This window comes from Ranitomeya variabilis, chromosome 3 (genome assembly GCF_051348905.1).
Source record: "Ranitomeya variabilis isolate aRanVar5 chromosome 3, aRanVar5.hap1, whole genome shotgun sequence".
Taxonomy (NCBI): Eukaryota; Metazoa; Chordata; class Amphibia; order Anura; family Dendrobatidae; genus Ranitomeya; species Ranitomeya variabilis.
In genome coordinates this window covers 103,275,548-103,291,442 of record NC_135234.1, presented here as the reverse complement: position 1 = coordinate 103,291,442, position 15,895 = coordinate 103,275,548, and the positions used below count along the sequence as shown (strand labels likewise).

At 41.4% G+C, this 15,895-nt stretch overlaps 1 protein-coding gene across 1 annotated transcript in view; it reads left to right on the top strand.

Moving 5' to 3' along the window:
- LOC143817983 (uncharacterized) overlaps positions 1-15,895 on the top strand; it is a 64,988-nt gene that overhangs the window by 21,768 nt on the left and 27,325 nt on the right. The window contains exons 2-6 of the mRNA XM_077299442.1: positions 1,041-1,101; positions 1,788-1,917; positions 3,057-3,140; positions 7,979-8,063; positions 14,425-14,543. Of these exons, the coding sequence (XP_077155557.1) occupies positions 1,049-1,101; positions 1,788-1,917; positions 3,057-3,140; positions 7,979-8,063; positions 14,425-14,543 (471 nt within the window). The 5' untranslated portion in view covers positions 1,041-1,048. The remainder of the gene's footprint in view (positions 1-1,040; positions 1,102-1,787; positions 1,918-3,056; positions 3,141-7,978; positions 8,064-14,424; positions 14,544-15,895) is intronic.

The window sequence follows — 15,895 nt, the reverse complement described above, 5'->3', positions numbered from 1 at the left end:
ACAATGACCTTAACTGAGGCAAGTGAGGACTGCAGTTCTTTGGATGTTGTAGTGGGGTCTCTTGTTGACGTCTTGGATCTTTGGGTAATTTTGATTGGACGGCCAGTCCTGGGAGCTGTTCCATGTTTTTGCCATTTGTGGATGACTCTCACTGTGGTTCATTGAAGAAGCAAAGCTTGAGTAATGGCTTTATAACCTTTTCCAGACTCATAGATCTCAATTTCTTTGTTTCTCATTTGTTCCAGAATTTATTTGGATCACAGGTATAAAGTTCTAAAGGTAAATTTCCACTCAATATCAGTGCTGCAAGCAATGCAGAGCTATGCTGGCAGGAAGCCAGATGAACGCATCGGCACTTGATGAAAAACCAGGATCACTCTAACTACAGCAGGATAATTCCAATGGTAGCTGGAGATTAGATAGAGATCGGAGGGAACACGCTTTGAATGGTGATATATGGATAACGGGGTACCTACAGTTATTACAAGTGATGTGAGGAGTTGAGCAGAGCTGTGTGTGTCGTTACATACATCTCTACATCTGCAGCACTCATCTCACAGCACTGTCAGCGTGGGGGTAAAAAGAGTAGAGCAGAGATGACAGTGCCATGGGATGAGAGCTGCTGATGCAGAGGTGTTTGTAATGCCACACAGCCCTGCTGTACTCCATTCACTCTTTCTTCTTGATAGAAAGCCCAAACATTCTTTTTATGGTTAAATGTGAAGATCCCATAATTCTTTAGAATTTAGTCAGAAATCTGGGGAAGGGTGGAAAATGCGGAGTGCAACAAATATATATATTTTTTTTAACATTTGGGCCATCCATGTGTTATACTGCTGCACCAAATCTAGTGGAACACATAGAGCAGGAGCCTGAACAGGACGCTCTCCTCAGTTTCTTTTAATTTCTAGCTTTGGTAAGAAAATAAAGTGACATACAGAAATTATATATGTGCATGTGAATAATCCTTTACGTGTTTTAGATTCTACTATAAATTAAATCCTATGTTTTATACTAACAAAAACTTACATATCTTCTAGGTCATAAAATGGCCCCTGGAAACAAAGCTAAGACCTTCACTGCAAGTTCTCTGTCTAGAAGGTATTGAGAATATGAAAGGAAAAAAGTGTATGTGACATTGACCCTAAAATTGAAAATCTCTTTCAATGGTGGTTCATTATAATAGGCAATTACCATGGTAACTTGGCTCTTGATGGTTGTCATTACCTTGACAAGATAGATAACGTGAACTCTGTAAGAAGAGAATTCTCCATAACACAATGACATTGGGGAAACATTGTAGAAATTACACGATGCATTTGTTGTTACCTAGAGCTGGTAGCATGTGATGATGTTTGTTTCAGCAAAGGAATTTAATTAACCATCAGTGACTTCAATAAATATAACATATTCTTTCACATGTACTGTTAACATGTTTAGGGATTACCTATTGTCCCTTACTCAATTGTTTCATGGATAAAATCAGGTGGTTTATGTAGGAAAAAGAACAAACAAAAAAATAAGTTGTCTTGTTTTGAAAAATGCTCTGAGTTAAGAGGGTCTTGAAGTTCTGAACCTTCATCCTCCATCTATGGCAGTGAGTGGCTACAAAGAGCATCCTATTCTATTTCTGGCAAATTGGTATTATATGGAATACTTTACCCTTTAAGAGACTCAAACTCAATTGTTCACTCAAATGCTGTCAGGATTATCATCTTCTAAAATAGTTGCATATACCAGACTTCCTCCTGCAAAATTGTGAGATTAAATGTCATCCATTACTGTAGGACAGAAATACAAAACTCAAGTTCCGAAGCCAAAAAGAAAAAGAAAAGGTTAAAGAAAAGTGCTCATGGGAAAAAAGTCAACGAACCTGAACCATTGCGTTGCTACAGTCCTCTAGTCTACGATCCAGAGGTAATGATGATAATTTACTTTTCACGCAATGCTGCCTGTGATCATATTGAGATAACCATTTATTAATTGATGGTCTTTGAAATTTTTATTGATACTGAAGTAATTTTTTTTTCAATTACCTCAATATCATTGAGCCACTCTGGGGAGATCTCAAGCTCGCAGTCCATCCTAGACAGCCCAGGAATTTACAGGAACTGGAGGCTTTTTGCTAAGAAGAGTGGGCAGCTTTACCATCTCAAAAAATAAAGAACCTCATCCACAACTACCACAAAAGACTTTAAGCTGTCATTGATGTTATAGGGGGCAATACATGATATTAAGAAATAGGGTATGTGAACTTTTGATCAGGGTCATTTCGATGTTTTGGGTTGTCATTATGATTTAAAAAGAGAAAACACAGTAGTTTGACAATAAATGGCTTCACCCAACCACTAACCGTGAGTGGAGAAAAAGTTTTGGTCTTATCATTCATATCCTCTGAAAAAAATGCCAAGGACGCAAAAATTCTGCTGGGGTATGTTAACTTTTGAGCACAACTGTATATACAGTATATACACTTATACATGATAGGACAAAAATCCATTTAAAATTAAATACTGATTTAAGTCGTATGTCATTTTTTTAATTAAACATTACCTCTAAATCGGGACCACATCAACCACATATAAGAGAGTTGTCTGCCCATGGATATGGCCCTCTCCACTAATATCTAAGTGAGTTGAAGAGACATCTAAGTCACTGACTTTCTTTGACTCAACTTGCAGCCGCCTCTTCTCGGTTAGAACAACAAAATGGTCATAAAAAAGGATGGGTGCTGATGACTATTGGGTTCCAAAGGTGATGACGGCCCACTAGGAATGTGTCTAAAACACAGTCATTCATTCATTCTGGCCTAGTCCATAACTGATTTAAGAGCAATAGCGCAAAAACTGATAATCATTTTCAATGGGACTGTATATCCTATATATCAGTGTGATTATACTGATCCTACATAGTGTAGACTTTTATTAATTACAATGTAAATTGCCTACAAGAAGTATAAATGATTTTTAATTTACCGTAAGTAAATATTAAAGTAGCATACAAAGTTACATCTTCTGGAATCTTAATCATTACATTTGGTAATTATCCATTCTCAGGAGAGTCTACGAGAACTAATGCAGAAATATGCGAAACAACCAATGTCTTATAAGATAAGTGATCTCCAGGAATGTGAGAATAACGTAAGTAAATAAATAAATAATACAAGTTGTTGTCAAATGCATGTGTTTAGGATCGAGTAATGTTACTTTTTTTCCCCCACACAAAAGCCCCCAAAATAACATGGTCTTGCTGCAATCATGCCCTACTTTTGATACACATACCAGTGTAATATGTTCAAGATTTGCCCCAATTTTCATGCTTTAAAAAAATCCTTCCAGAGGCATAACATACGCAAATGCGTGGTAACTTAAAGTGCCTTGAAAAAGTATTCATACCTTGTGAACTTTTCCACATTTTTTCACATCACACCCACAAACTTAAATGTATTCTACTGGGATTTTATGTGATATACCAACACAAAGTAGCAAATATTTGTGAAGTTTAAAGTTAATGATGCATGGCTTTCTAATTATTTTAAAAATATAAATTGGAAAATTGTGAAGTGCATTTAGCCCCCTGTTGTCTGATACCCCTAAATACAATTCTGAGTGACCAATTGCCTCTAAGTCACATAATTGAGTCCATCTGTGGATAATTTATTCTCAGTATAACTATAGCTGCTCTGTGAAAGTGTAAAGGTACCGTCACATTAAGCGACGCTGCAGCGATAGCGACAGCGATGCCGATCGCTGCAGCGTCGCTGTTTGGTCGCTGGAGAGCTGTCACACAGACCGCTCTCCAGCGACCAACGATGCCGAGGTCCCCGGGTAACCAGGGTAAGCATCGGGTTGCTAAGCGCAGGGCCGCGCTTAGTAACCCGATGTTTACCCTGGTTACCAGCGTAAAAGTTAAAAAAACAAACAGCACATACTCACCAGCGCGTCCCCCAGCCTCTGCTTCCTGACACTGACTGAGCTCCGGCCCTAACAGCAGAGCGGTGACGTCACCGCTGTGCTTTCACTTTCAGTTTAGGGCCGGCGCTCAGTCAGTGTCAGGAAGCAGAGGCTGGGGGACGCGCTGGTGAGTATGTGCTGTTTGTTTTTTTAACTTTTACGCTGGTAACCAGGGTAAACATCGGGTTACTAAGCGCGGCCCTGCGCTTAGTAACCCGATGTTTACCCTGGTTACCAGTGTAAAATATCGCTGGTATCCTTGCTTTTGCTGTCAAACACGGCGATACACGGCGACCTAGCGACCAAATAAAGCGCAGACCTTCTAGCAGCGACCAGCAATTTCACAGCGGGATCCAGATCGCTGCTGCGTGTCAAATACAGCTATATCGCTATCCAGGTCGCTGCAACGTCACGGATCGCTGGCGATATCGCCTAGTGTGACGGTACCTTTAGGTTTTTTCCAGAACATTAGGGAACAAACAGAATAATGAAACCCAAGTAACACACCAGACGGGTCAGGGATAAAGTTGTGTAGAAAACTAAATCAGGGTTAGGTTATAAAAAAATAGCCCAAGCTCTGAACAACTGATGGAGCACTGTTCAATCCCTAACCCAAAAATGCACCTATGGCACGACTGTAACCCTACCAAGACATGAATGTCTACTTAAACTGACATCCGAAGCAAGGAACGTACAAATTAGAAACGTAGAAAAGAGGCCCATGGTCACTCTGGAGAAGCTGCAGAGATCCATAGCTCAGGTTGGAGAATCTGTCCACAGGAAAACTATTAGGCCACAGTCACATGTTCAGTATTTGGCCAGAATTTTACATCAGAATTTGTAAGCCAAAACAAGGGTGGGTGCATGTGTTTCTATTATACTTTTCCTCTGATTGTCCCACTCCTGGTTTTGGCTTACAAATATTGATGTAAAATACTGATCAAATGCTGAACACATGAACGTGGCCTTAATCGTATACTCTGCGTTTCTTGCCTTTATGGAAGAGTGTCAAGAAAAAGGCAATTTTTGAAAGCAAGCCATAGGCAGTCCCGCTTGCAGTTTGCAAAAAGCCATGTAGGGGACACTGCTAGCATGTGGAATTAGGTGCTTTTGTCAGATCTGACGAAAGTAGAACTTTTGGAGCTAAATGCAAAACGTTATGTGTGGCTAAAAACTAACACTACTCATCACCTTGAAAACACCATCCTCACAGTCAAACATGGTGGTGGTAGCATCATGTGGGAGATGCTTTTCTTCAGCAGGGACAGGGAAGCTGGTCGGAGTTGATAGGAAGATGTGTGAAGCTAAATGCAGGTCAATCCTAGAGGAAAACCTATTAGAGAATGCAAAAGACTTGAGACTGAGGCATAGGATCACCTTCCAGCATGACAACAACACTAAATATAATGGCGTAGCTATGATGGAATAGTTTGCATTAAAGCATATCCATGTGTTTTCAAATTCCAGACCTATATCCCACTCAGAATCTGTGGCAAGTCTTGAAAATTGCTGTTTACAGACTCTCTCCATCCAATCCTTTGAATGCTTTTTCAAGGCACTGAACTTGCCTGTTCCCAGAAACTTGAACAATTTAATGAGTTGGTTAGGATCAGTCATGATTAAAAGAATGAGACTGAGAGGCCGCCCCCTCCTCCCTATTTCAGATTATAGCCCTGGGATTGACATTTACAGTTAGCCATGATCTTGCTCTCCTTTGCCACTTCTCCAGCGTAGGCTACTCGAGAAAGACATTTCAAAGTCTCCTAACTAATGTATAATAGTATTTTTTGTTAATTATCTTTGCGAATCCTAACTTTTGGAAAGATTTGTTTCCTGAAGAGGAGTCTCCAAGTTCATAAATGCTATAGGTCCTCTTATATCCATGACCCCCTGGAATATTGCATCCTTTTCCTAATCGATGACTATGATTGCACAACAGTTTAGCTGTCTAACCTGTCTTCTAAATACGAATTACAAATAATGCTTTCAATTTCAATTTGTATCCCTTAGAAGGATCTGTTTGATTCCCCCCCAGCGAGATTGGTCATTTTTTAGTGTAGGTCTTCTCTACCATTTTTCTACTGTTTGATTCTATTCACCCAGTCTATTCTTTTACCCAGTGGTGTAACTAGAGTCAGATGGTTCCCCGTGCAAAATTTGGACATAGGCCCCCCACTGCATGTTGGCCAGATGTATGGACCCTTGTTGCGTTCTATGTGGTGCTCTGCTTATATATGCATTTGTATGGCTTTTGACAGGTCCCTGATCCCTCAAAGACTTGCTCACTATTTTACATACTGCATATACTATTGTGTGGTTAAAATAAAAAAAATGAACACTCATGAAAATGGCACCAGCAGTGGTGCATTCGCTGTAGCAAGATACATGCTTAATATGCCTACATTTATCTATGCTTTATTACTATAGTATTGTGGGGAAAAGTTATCTTCATCAAAATGGCGCCCGCGGCGCCTGTGCAGTAGCATCTATTGAGGACCAATAGGTGCTACTTCGCAGGTGCCACCATCACTATCTTGATGGAGCCAATTTTTTTTTATAGCAAAATGGTGTCGGTGGCAGCGCTTGCACAAAAGCATCTATCAGAGCGCGGTAGATGCAGGTGCTGCCGGCACCATTTTGATAAAGCAACAGTAATTTTTTTCCCCACAATACTATAGGACTAAAGCATAAATGTATATAGGCATATTAGGCACAGCCACTAGCGCCATTTTGATGAATGTAAATTTTTTTTGTAACCACACAGTATTCTATGCAGTATGTAAGATAGGGGGCATGTTATTGAAGGTTCAGTGACCTGTCATAAGCCATACAGACTCCGGACTAACTGAAAACTACTAATAAAGATTAAACAACAACCACAAGATGGATTTATTCAACCAAGGTATCATTTTAATCAGTATGTACCACAAGACAAGAGAAAATACCAGCACCAGATCCCCTATTTTCTGCCACTGCAAATTACCTCATCTGTCTGCATGAAATCACCAGTTGGCAAAACGAGTTTGAGTGCACACCAGAAAAAAAGTTTTAAAGAAATGTCCAGAAAGAGAAAAAAAGTGGCACTCGCCCTTCATGTAAAATGTTTCTTTATTTCATTTTATAAAAAAAGTTGCAGCGAGAGAATGGTGGGACACTTTATGGGACAACGGCTGTTTTGCGCTGTCTGCGCTTCAACGGGTCCTGCAACTTTTTATAATATGAAATGAAGATATGTTTTACATGGAGGGTGAGTGCCACCCTTTTTTTGTCTTTCTGGACATTTTAATCAGTATAACGGTGCCGACCTTACACTGTCTGTAGTTTACTGAGCAAAATCCTGCTGACATGTTCCCTATAAGTATGGTCAAGCCCATCGTTGTCCATCATCATTGTGGCTTATTGTTCCTGTATACAACAGACCACAAAAATAACTTGTCCTGGGTAGATTTCTAGACAGAGTGGATGCAGTGGTGTTACCTCAGGATCAGGCAAACCTGCAACAGGCACCCGAGCAAGTGAGGACTGTGCCTATTAGGCCGGGTTACAATTGCGAGTTCAATGCGAAAAAACGTGCGCATCAATTCCCGGCACTGCCACCAGCACTCGGGACCGGAGTTTGCGGCTGCATGTATTTCTCTGCAGCTGAACGCTCCGGTCCGAACCGCCGGCAGCAGTGCCTGGAATTGATGCGCGAGTTTCTCGCATTGAACTTGCAAGTGTGACCCCGGCCTTACAATTAGACTTGCTTGCATGCTACCCCTTTCCTGCATTTTTTTGCAATAAAAGTGTTTTTTTTTGTCTAAAAGAGCAATATGCTGAGAGGAACAAGGTCATGGCAGTCTTAAGGCATCTATGTTCTGAATTGCAAAGCTTTGTAATACAACACATTAAGGTCAAAAGGCTCAAAATGTCTTTAAATAGTGACTACGTGAAGCATTAGCAGTAATATCCTATCAGACGGTATGTTTTATTATGTATATAATAAATTGTAAGTAATAAATCTGATGTGACCCACCCCCATACAGGTGACCCTCTATGGAATAAGCAGGATGGGTGTTTCCAATCACATTAGTCGATTCGAAATACCAATGGATATCAGACAGCTCGAGGGTGAGTGAAGCAGAAATCATGTAAAGTTTATTGACAGATAATGAAGTGGAAAAGCTGCAGATACCAATCTAGTCAATGGTCGTAGAGAGTTCCAAATGTGTATGTATGTGAATGGTGCAACAGTTTTCAGTTCTTTGTATGGGGTCTAAGGGGCAACGTTTCTCCTTATGGAGAGTGACATACCAGCTCTGGCTTGTCAAGGTAAGGAGGCTTATTCGCGGGGTTTAAGTCCTCTTTTTCTCTGAAGAGGCAATTTGCATATTACAGTCCTTTGTAAGCATTTATGGGAAAATTTAAATGTTTCTTGATAGAAATTCCCGCTTTGGCGCTTTGATTCAATTTACATGTCTTCATCTTACAAAAGTCCATATTGCTTGTTATGTCAGAGTATATTTATCGCCCCATTATGTTGTACACACCTGTGGTCTACAGCTAAATATGGGTACAGGTTTACAAAAACACATCAAAAACAGTGAATGTCCAAGTTTTATTTTGATTTTTACACTTCAATTTGTTTGGAGGAACAACTTCAATTCCAAAAAGGTTGGGACACCGTGTGAAATGTAAAAAAAAACAAGAATGCGTTGATTTAGAAATCTCATACAGCCATAGTTTGTTCACAACAGAACATAGGGCACAGATCAGAAATTGAAATTTAGACATTTTATTTGAAAAAAATAACTCATTTGGAAACTCATGGCAGCAAGGGCCACGTCTACCATTGTGTAGCTCCCCTCTTAATTTCCGTCACTCTGTAGACGTCTGGGAAGTGAGAGACAATTGTTTGAGTTTTCAGAGAGGAACGTTGTCCCATTCTTGTCTGATGGAGGATTCTAGCTGTTCACACTCCTGGGTCTTCTTTGACAGATTATTCATTTCATGATGCACCAAATGTTTTCTGTTGGTGAAAGGTCTGGACTGCAGGGGGCCAGGTCATCACCTGAACTCTTCCTATGGGAAGCCATGCTGTAGTGATTGATGCAGTATGTGGTGTAGCATTCTCTTGCCGATATATGCAATTCCATCCCTGAAATTTACATTGATTGATGGGAGTGTATGTTGCTCTTAAACCTCTATGACATGCTCACCATTGATAGTGCCTTTTAAGATGTACAAGCTGTCCAAGCCATAGGCACTATGCTCTTTTCCTTCCTCCCCTGCCCATGAGATGTGATATGATCAGACCACATTCCTGTACGGTCAGACACGGCCATTACACTGTACACAGCAGGGGCACATGTATAAGATTATCTCAGCACAGGAACATTTTTTTTAACTCATCCAATTGTGGAACTTATTATTATTACTACCAGATCTATTGATTAAAATCTTGATTAAAATGAACTTTGTTCATGGGAAAACCTCTTTAAGAAACAGCTAAAATCCACTGACAGCTTACTCAAGTATCAGATTATAGCTACTATTAAACTCTATGAAGCAGTGATGTATACAACTACTGTTAATGGGATTGTCTGGGATAATTGTTGCTTCTGGTTTGGATTCTCTGAAAATAACAAACTCTCCTATATTCACTACTGACAGCAACATCTGAGTGGTTTAACAGCAAAGATCGGTGGCAGCATCACTTAACATCCATTATTATTATTTATTTTTATAGCACCATTGATTCCATGGTGCTGTACATGAGCAGGGGTTACATACATATTACAGATATCACTTACAGTAAGCAAACTAACAATTTCAGACTGATACAGAGGGGCAAGGACCCTGCCCTTGAGGGCTTACATTCTACAGGATGGTGGGGAAGGAGACAGTAGGTTGGGGGTTGCAGGAGCTCCGATGTTGGTGAGGCGGTAGCTCCGGTAGTGATGAGGAGGCAGCGGGGTCAGTGCAGGCTGTAGGCTTTCCTGAAGAGGTGGGCTTTCAGGTTCCGTCTGAAGGATCCGAATGTGGTTGATAGTCGGATATGTTGGGGCAAAGAATTCCAGAGGATGGGGAATATTCTGGAGAAGTCTTGGAGGCGGTTGGGTGAGGAGCGAATAAGTGTGGAGGAGAGAAGGAGGTCTTGGGAGGACCGGGGATTACGTGAGGGAAGATATCAGGAGATTAGTTCAGAGATATATGGAGGAGACAGGTTATGGATGGCTTTGTAGGTCAGTATTAGTAATTTGAACTGGATACGCTGAGGGAATGGGAGCCAGTGAAGAGATTTGCAGAGGGGAGAAGCGGAGGAGTAGCAAGGAGAGAGATGAATTAGTCGAGCAGCAGAGTTAAGGATGGACTGGAGAGGTGCAAGGGTGTTAGAAGGGAGGCCACAGAAAAGGATGTTGCAGTAGTCGAGGCAGGAGATGAGGAGGGCATGCACAAGCATTTTAGTAGATTGACGGTTGAGGAAAGGACGGATTCTGGAGATATTTTTTAGCTGGAGGCGACAGGAGGTGGAAAGGGCTTGGATGTGCGGTTTGAAGGACAGGGCAGAGTCAAGGGTTACTCCGAGGCAGCGGACTTCCAGTATGGGGGAAAGTGTGATGTTGTTAATTGCGATAGATAGGTCAGGTAAGGAAGATCTATGAGATGGAGGAAAGATGATGAGTTCAGATTTGTCCACAATGAGTTTGAGGAAGCGAGAGGAGAAGAAGGATATGGCTGATAGACACTCCGGGATTCTGGACAGCAGAGAGGTGACATCTGGGCCAGAGAGGTAGATCTGAGTGTCATCAGCATAAAGGTGGTACTGGAATCCATGGGACTTTGAGTTGTCCCAGGCCAAGTGTATAGATTTAGAAGAGTAAGGGTCCTAGAACAGAGCCTTAGAGGACTCCAACAGAGAGAGGGTGGGATGAGAAGGTAGTGTGGGAGTGGGAGATGCTGAATGTTCGGCTGGAAAGGTATGAGGAGATCCAGGATAGGGTGATGTCTTTGATGCCAAAGTAGGAGAGGATCTGTAGTAGGAGGCAGTGGTCAACTGTGTCGAAAGCAGAGGACAGGTCTAGAAGGAGGAGTATAGAGTATTGTCCTTTAGCTTTGGCTGTAAGTCGTTAGTCATTTTTGTCAGGGCTGTCTCAGTTGAGTGATGGGGCGGAAACCATATTGTAGATTGTCAAAGAGCAAGTTAGATGAGAGGTGGGAGGAAAGTTCAGCGTGGACGTGCTGCTCCAGGAGTTTGGAAGTGAATGGGAGCAGCGATATTGGGCGATAGCTGGACATAGCAGTTGGATCGAGGGTTGGCTTTTTAAGGATAGGCGTGATTGTCGCATGTTTGAAAGCAGAAGGGAAGGTGGCAGAAGTTAGTGATAGGTTGAAGAGGTGGGTTAGGGATGGGATAAGAGTGGTGGTGAGGTTGGGGAGGAGGTGGTGGGGGATGGCGTCGAGCATACAGGTGGTGAGGTGCGATTTGGAGAGGAGACAATTAAGCTCCCCTTCAGTGATGTTGGATAGGGAGGTCATGGGGTTTGGGCATTGGTCTGGTATACAAAGGGGTTGTGGTGGTTGAACAATGAAGATTTGCCTCGTTTGGTCGATCTTACTTTTAAAGTGTGTGGCAAAGTCCTCAGCAGAGATGAGGGCGGTTGGAGGGAGCATTGGGGGGCGGAGGAGGGAGTTAAAGGTCTTGAATAACTGTTTGGGGTTGTAGGATAGGGAAGATACGAGGGTTGTGAAGTAGGCCTATTTAGCAGTGGTGAGAGCAGATTTGAAAGCGAGTGTTGCCTGTTTGAATGCAGTGAACTCTTGCGAATGTGTTTTCTTCCAACGCCTCTCTGCAATCCTGGACACTTGCCGGAGCTTTTTAGTGGTGTTTTTGTGCCAGGGTTGTTTATTGATACATTGCACTCTGCCATGAACGAGAGGGGCAACCGTGTCAATAGCTGATGCGAGAGTGGCATTGTAGAAAGCAGTGGCAGTGTCTGTGCCGTGGAGTGAGGATATGGATGCCAATGGTAGGATAGAGTCAGAGATAGTGTGGGTGCCTAGGTGTGCAAGGTTTCTGCGGGGGTGCGCATGTTGCTGGACATGGGTGACTGGTGAGGGAGACAGGGATAAGCAAGTGAGTAGATGGTGGTCGGATAGAGGGAGAGGGGAGGTGGTGAAGTTAGATAGAGAGCAGAGATGGGTGAAGACCAAGTCTAATGTGTCTCCGTCTGTGTGGGTGGCTGCGGAGGACCATTGAGTAAGTGCAAAAGATGAAGTAAGGGACAGAAGTATGGAGGCTATTGACTGAAGGGTATCAGTGGGAATGTGAAGAAGCCAGGTGGAGAATTGGTCAATAAAGGCAGTGGCTGGGCCCGGAGGTCGGTATATGACGGCCACTTGGAGGTTGGAGAGAGAGTAGATGCGGACAGAGTGGACTTCAAAAGAGGGGAGGATAAGGGAGGGTAGAGGTGGGATTGGGTTAAAGCTGCAGTTAGAAGAAAGAATACCTACTCCTCCACCATGTCTGTTGCCAGGGAGAAGGGTGTGGGTGAAATGGAGGCCTCCGTAACACAGTGCAGCAGGGGAGGTGGTGGCATAGGGTGTTAGCCATGTTTCTGTGAGGCCGAGGAATGCAAGCCTGTGAGAAAAAGGCTGTGAATCACATGAAGGTTATTGCAGATTGGCTGGCATTCCAGAGTGCTCCAGAGAGAGGGAGCAGGGAGGTGGGAGTCAAGGGCATGGGTTTTATGTTGGAAATATTGCGGTAGTTCATATAAGATAGGGAGCGGTAGGAGGGGGAAGTAATGGGAGGCATGAGCTGTGGGAGTCCAGGGTTGGGAGATATGTCGCCAGCAGGGAGGAGAAGCAGAGAAAGGGAGAGCAGGTGGGAGAAGGAGAGTGGGCGGTTTGTTTTATGTTTTAAAATATATAAAAAATAGAAAAAAAACAGAAAAAATTCCTATAATTGTGCCAAAATAAAGTGCAAATAGTTTTACATTAAGAAAGAAAAATAAAGGGTGGTCTCCATATAGGAGCAATGTGACAAAAACAAGTGAAAAATAAAAAATTAGAGGTCTATACCTTTAAGGTCCGCCTGATCTCTATGGTGTGCGCACCCCGACACGCGTTTTGGAAAGAGTTTTCTTTCTTAATGTGACACTATTTGCACTTTATTTTGGCACAATTATAGGAATTGTTTCCGTTTTTTCTATTTTTTTATGTATTTTTATATATATTTTTTCACCATGGGATCACAATCAATTTGTTGGTCTGGTAGGAGGCACCTTATAAGTGTCCAGAGTGTCATTTTGGTTTAATTATACACATTAAATTCTATTGGTCATTCGTTTGATTGATTTTAATTATGGTATATATCGAAAATGTTCTATGTTGTGTGCACATTTTAATCTATTATCTCTACTGCTATATGTATTAATAAAGAAAACCACAAAAGAAATAGTGTACTAGTCCAAAATCATATAAAGAATAAATTTTTATTAGAAATTTTACATATAGTTGGACTTAAATAACAGCAGAAGCTAAAATTGGCAATCACCTGCAAACTGCAGCGGGAGAACAGAGCGGCACCATTACCCAATCAATCATAATTGAACCCTGTGTAGTACCCAAAAACCAAATGTCATATATTAGATGCATAGCAACAATGCACTATGTCTAAGAAACATTCCACCCCATGCCAGCAACATTATACATTGACCAATGTCAATAGGGCATACATTTGGTATAACAAATCACATACCTAGTAGTAATAAATAGTGAGTAGTGCGCCGTGCTGACTCCCACCCTCCCGACGCGCGTTTCGGATCAACCTTCATTAAGGTTGAGGAAGGTTGATCCGAAACGCACGTCGGGAGGGTGGGAGTCAGCACGGCGCACTACTCACTATTAATTACTACTAGGTATGTGATTTGTTATACCAAATGTATGCCCTATTGACATTGGTCAATGTATAATGTTGCTGGCATGGGGTGGAATGTTTCTTAGACATAGTGCATTGTTGCTATGCATCTAATATATGACATTTGTTTTTTGGGTACTACACAGGGTTCAATTATGATTGATTGGGTAGTTGTGCCGCTCTGTTCTCCCACTGCAGTTTGCAGGTCATTGCCAATTTTAGCTTCTGCTGTTATTTAAGTCCAGTTATATGTAAAATTTCTAATAAAAATGTGTTCTTTATATGATTTTGGTCTAGTACACTATTTCTTTTGTGGTTTTCTAATCCAATTAGTGTGTCCTGCACATGCAGATATTTGGGCTTCAAGAGTCAGTTTGTTGACATTATGTTGATCTGTTATGAACGAAGCCATGTATGTCTTCTATTTTTCAATGTATTAATAAAGGCATATTTTTTATCAGTGTCATCTTGCCTGGTATTTTATGGTCATCCATAGTGTTGGTTCTTTTAATTCTGTGATAGGAAATTATTTTGGTTTAATTTACTATGTTGTTTTTCCCTTATCATTAGATATGACTGTCCATGAATATCTGAGAAGTTACTGCAGGGTCTGTAAGCGGAGGCAGATATACTATAAGAAATTCTTTGATAAATTTGATAAAGATAAAGATGGTCTTCTGTCCATTATGGTATGTATAATAGTTACTGTGTAAAGGAATTGTCTCACAAAGACCATTTATTTTTAAATTAGAATCCAGGTTCCAAATCATGGGAGATCAATGGAGGTTTGCCTCCTCTAACATCTGGTAAACAGCGGTTAGCATTGGAATAAACCAAATTGCAGAACCACTAGCCAGAATCTTTGAAAAATCCTGGAGAACAGGAGAAGTCCCAGAAGATTGGAGAAGGGCAAATGTTGCCCCTATCTTCTAACATGGAAATATATTTGAACAAATTATTAAACAGTATGTATCTAAGTACTTGGATAAGAATACAGTAATTAAGCAGAGCCAGCATGGTTTTGTAGCAAACAAGTCATGCCAGACTAATCTAATTTCCTTTTATAATGGAATCACTGACTGGGTGGATCAGCGAAATACGATAGATATAGTATATCTCGATTTCAGCAAAACATTTGATAAAGTATTTCATACTATCCTTATTGAAAAAAATACCAAGTATGGGATTGACAAGACTACAATGAGGTGGATTCATAACAGGCTCAGTGATTGTACTCAAAGAGTGTTAATAAATAGTTGCACATCCAATTGGAAGAGTGTTTTTCACATGGGGTACCACAAGGCTCAGTCCTGGCCCCAGTGTTGTTCAACATTTTTATCAATTATCTAGATAAGGGAACTAAAGGTAAACTGATCAAATTTGCAAATGATGCAAAGCTAGGAGGGATAGCTAACACTAGAGAAGACAGAGAAAGGATTCACAAGGATCTAGATAAGCTTGAACAATGGGCATCAACTAATAGAATGGTATTTAACAAGGAGAAATGTAAGATTCTACATCTGGGCAACAAAAATGAAAATTATATCTACAGAATTGAAGGAATAGACCTAAGCAACAGCACATGTGAAAAAGACTTGGGCATACTAATAGATCACAGATTGCACATGAGTCAACAGTGTGATGCAGCAGCAAAAAAGGCAAACATAGTTCTAGAATGTATTAAGAGAAGCATAGAGTCTAGATCACATGAAGTAATTATCGCCCTCTACTCCTCCTTGGTCAGGCCTCATCTAGAATACTATCCATTACAGAAATGAATATGCGGCTCCACCCCTATGGGAGGTGGAGCCGCATATTCATGACTGTAATTGGCGGCCCCACGTGACCGCATACAGGAGAAGCTGCGGCCAGGACAGGACACTGCGAGGGAGCCGGGTGAGTATTTTAATAACAGCGGGCGGGCGCACAGGGGGTGGGAGGGGGGTGGGGACAGGGATCTTTATGTTAAACACCAGAAACAAAAAAAAAAAAGGATTATTCATATCTTCTCTACAGCAAACACTGCTGCAGAGAAGATATG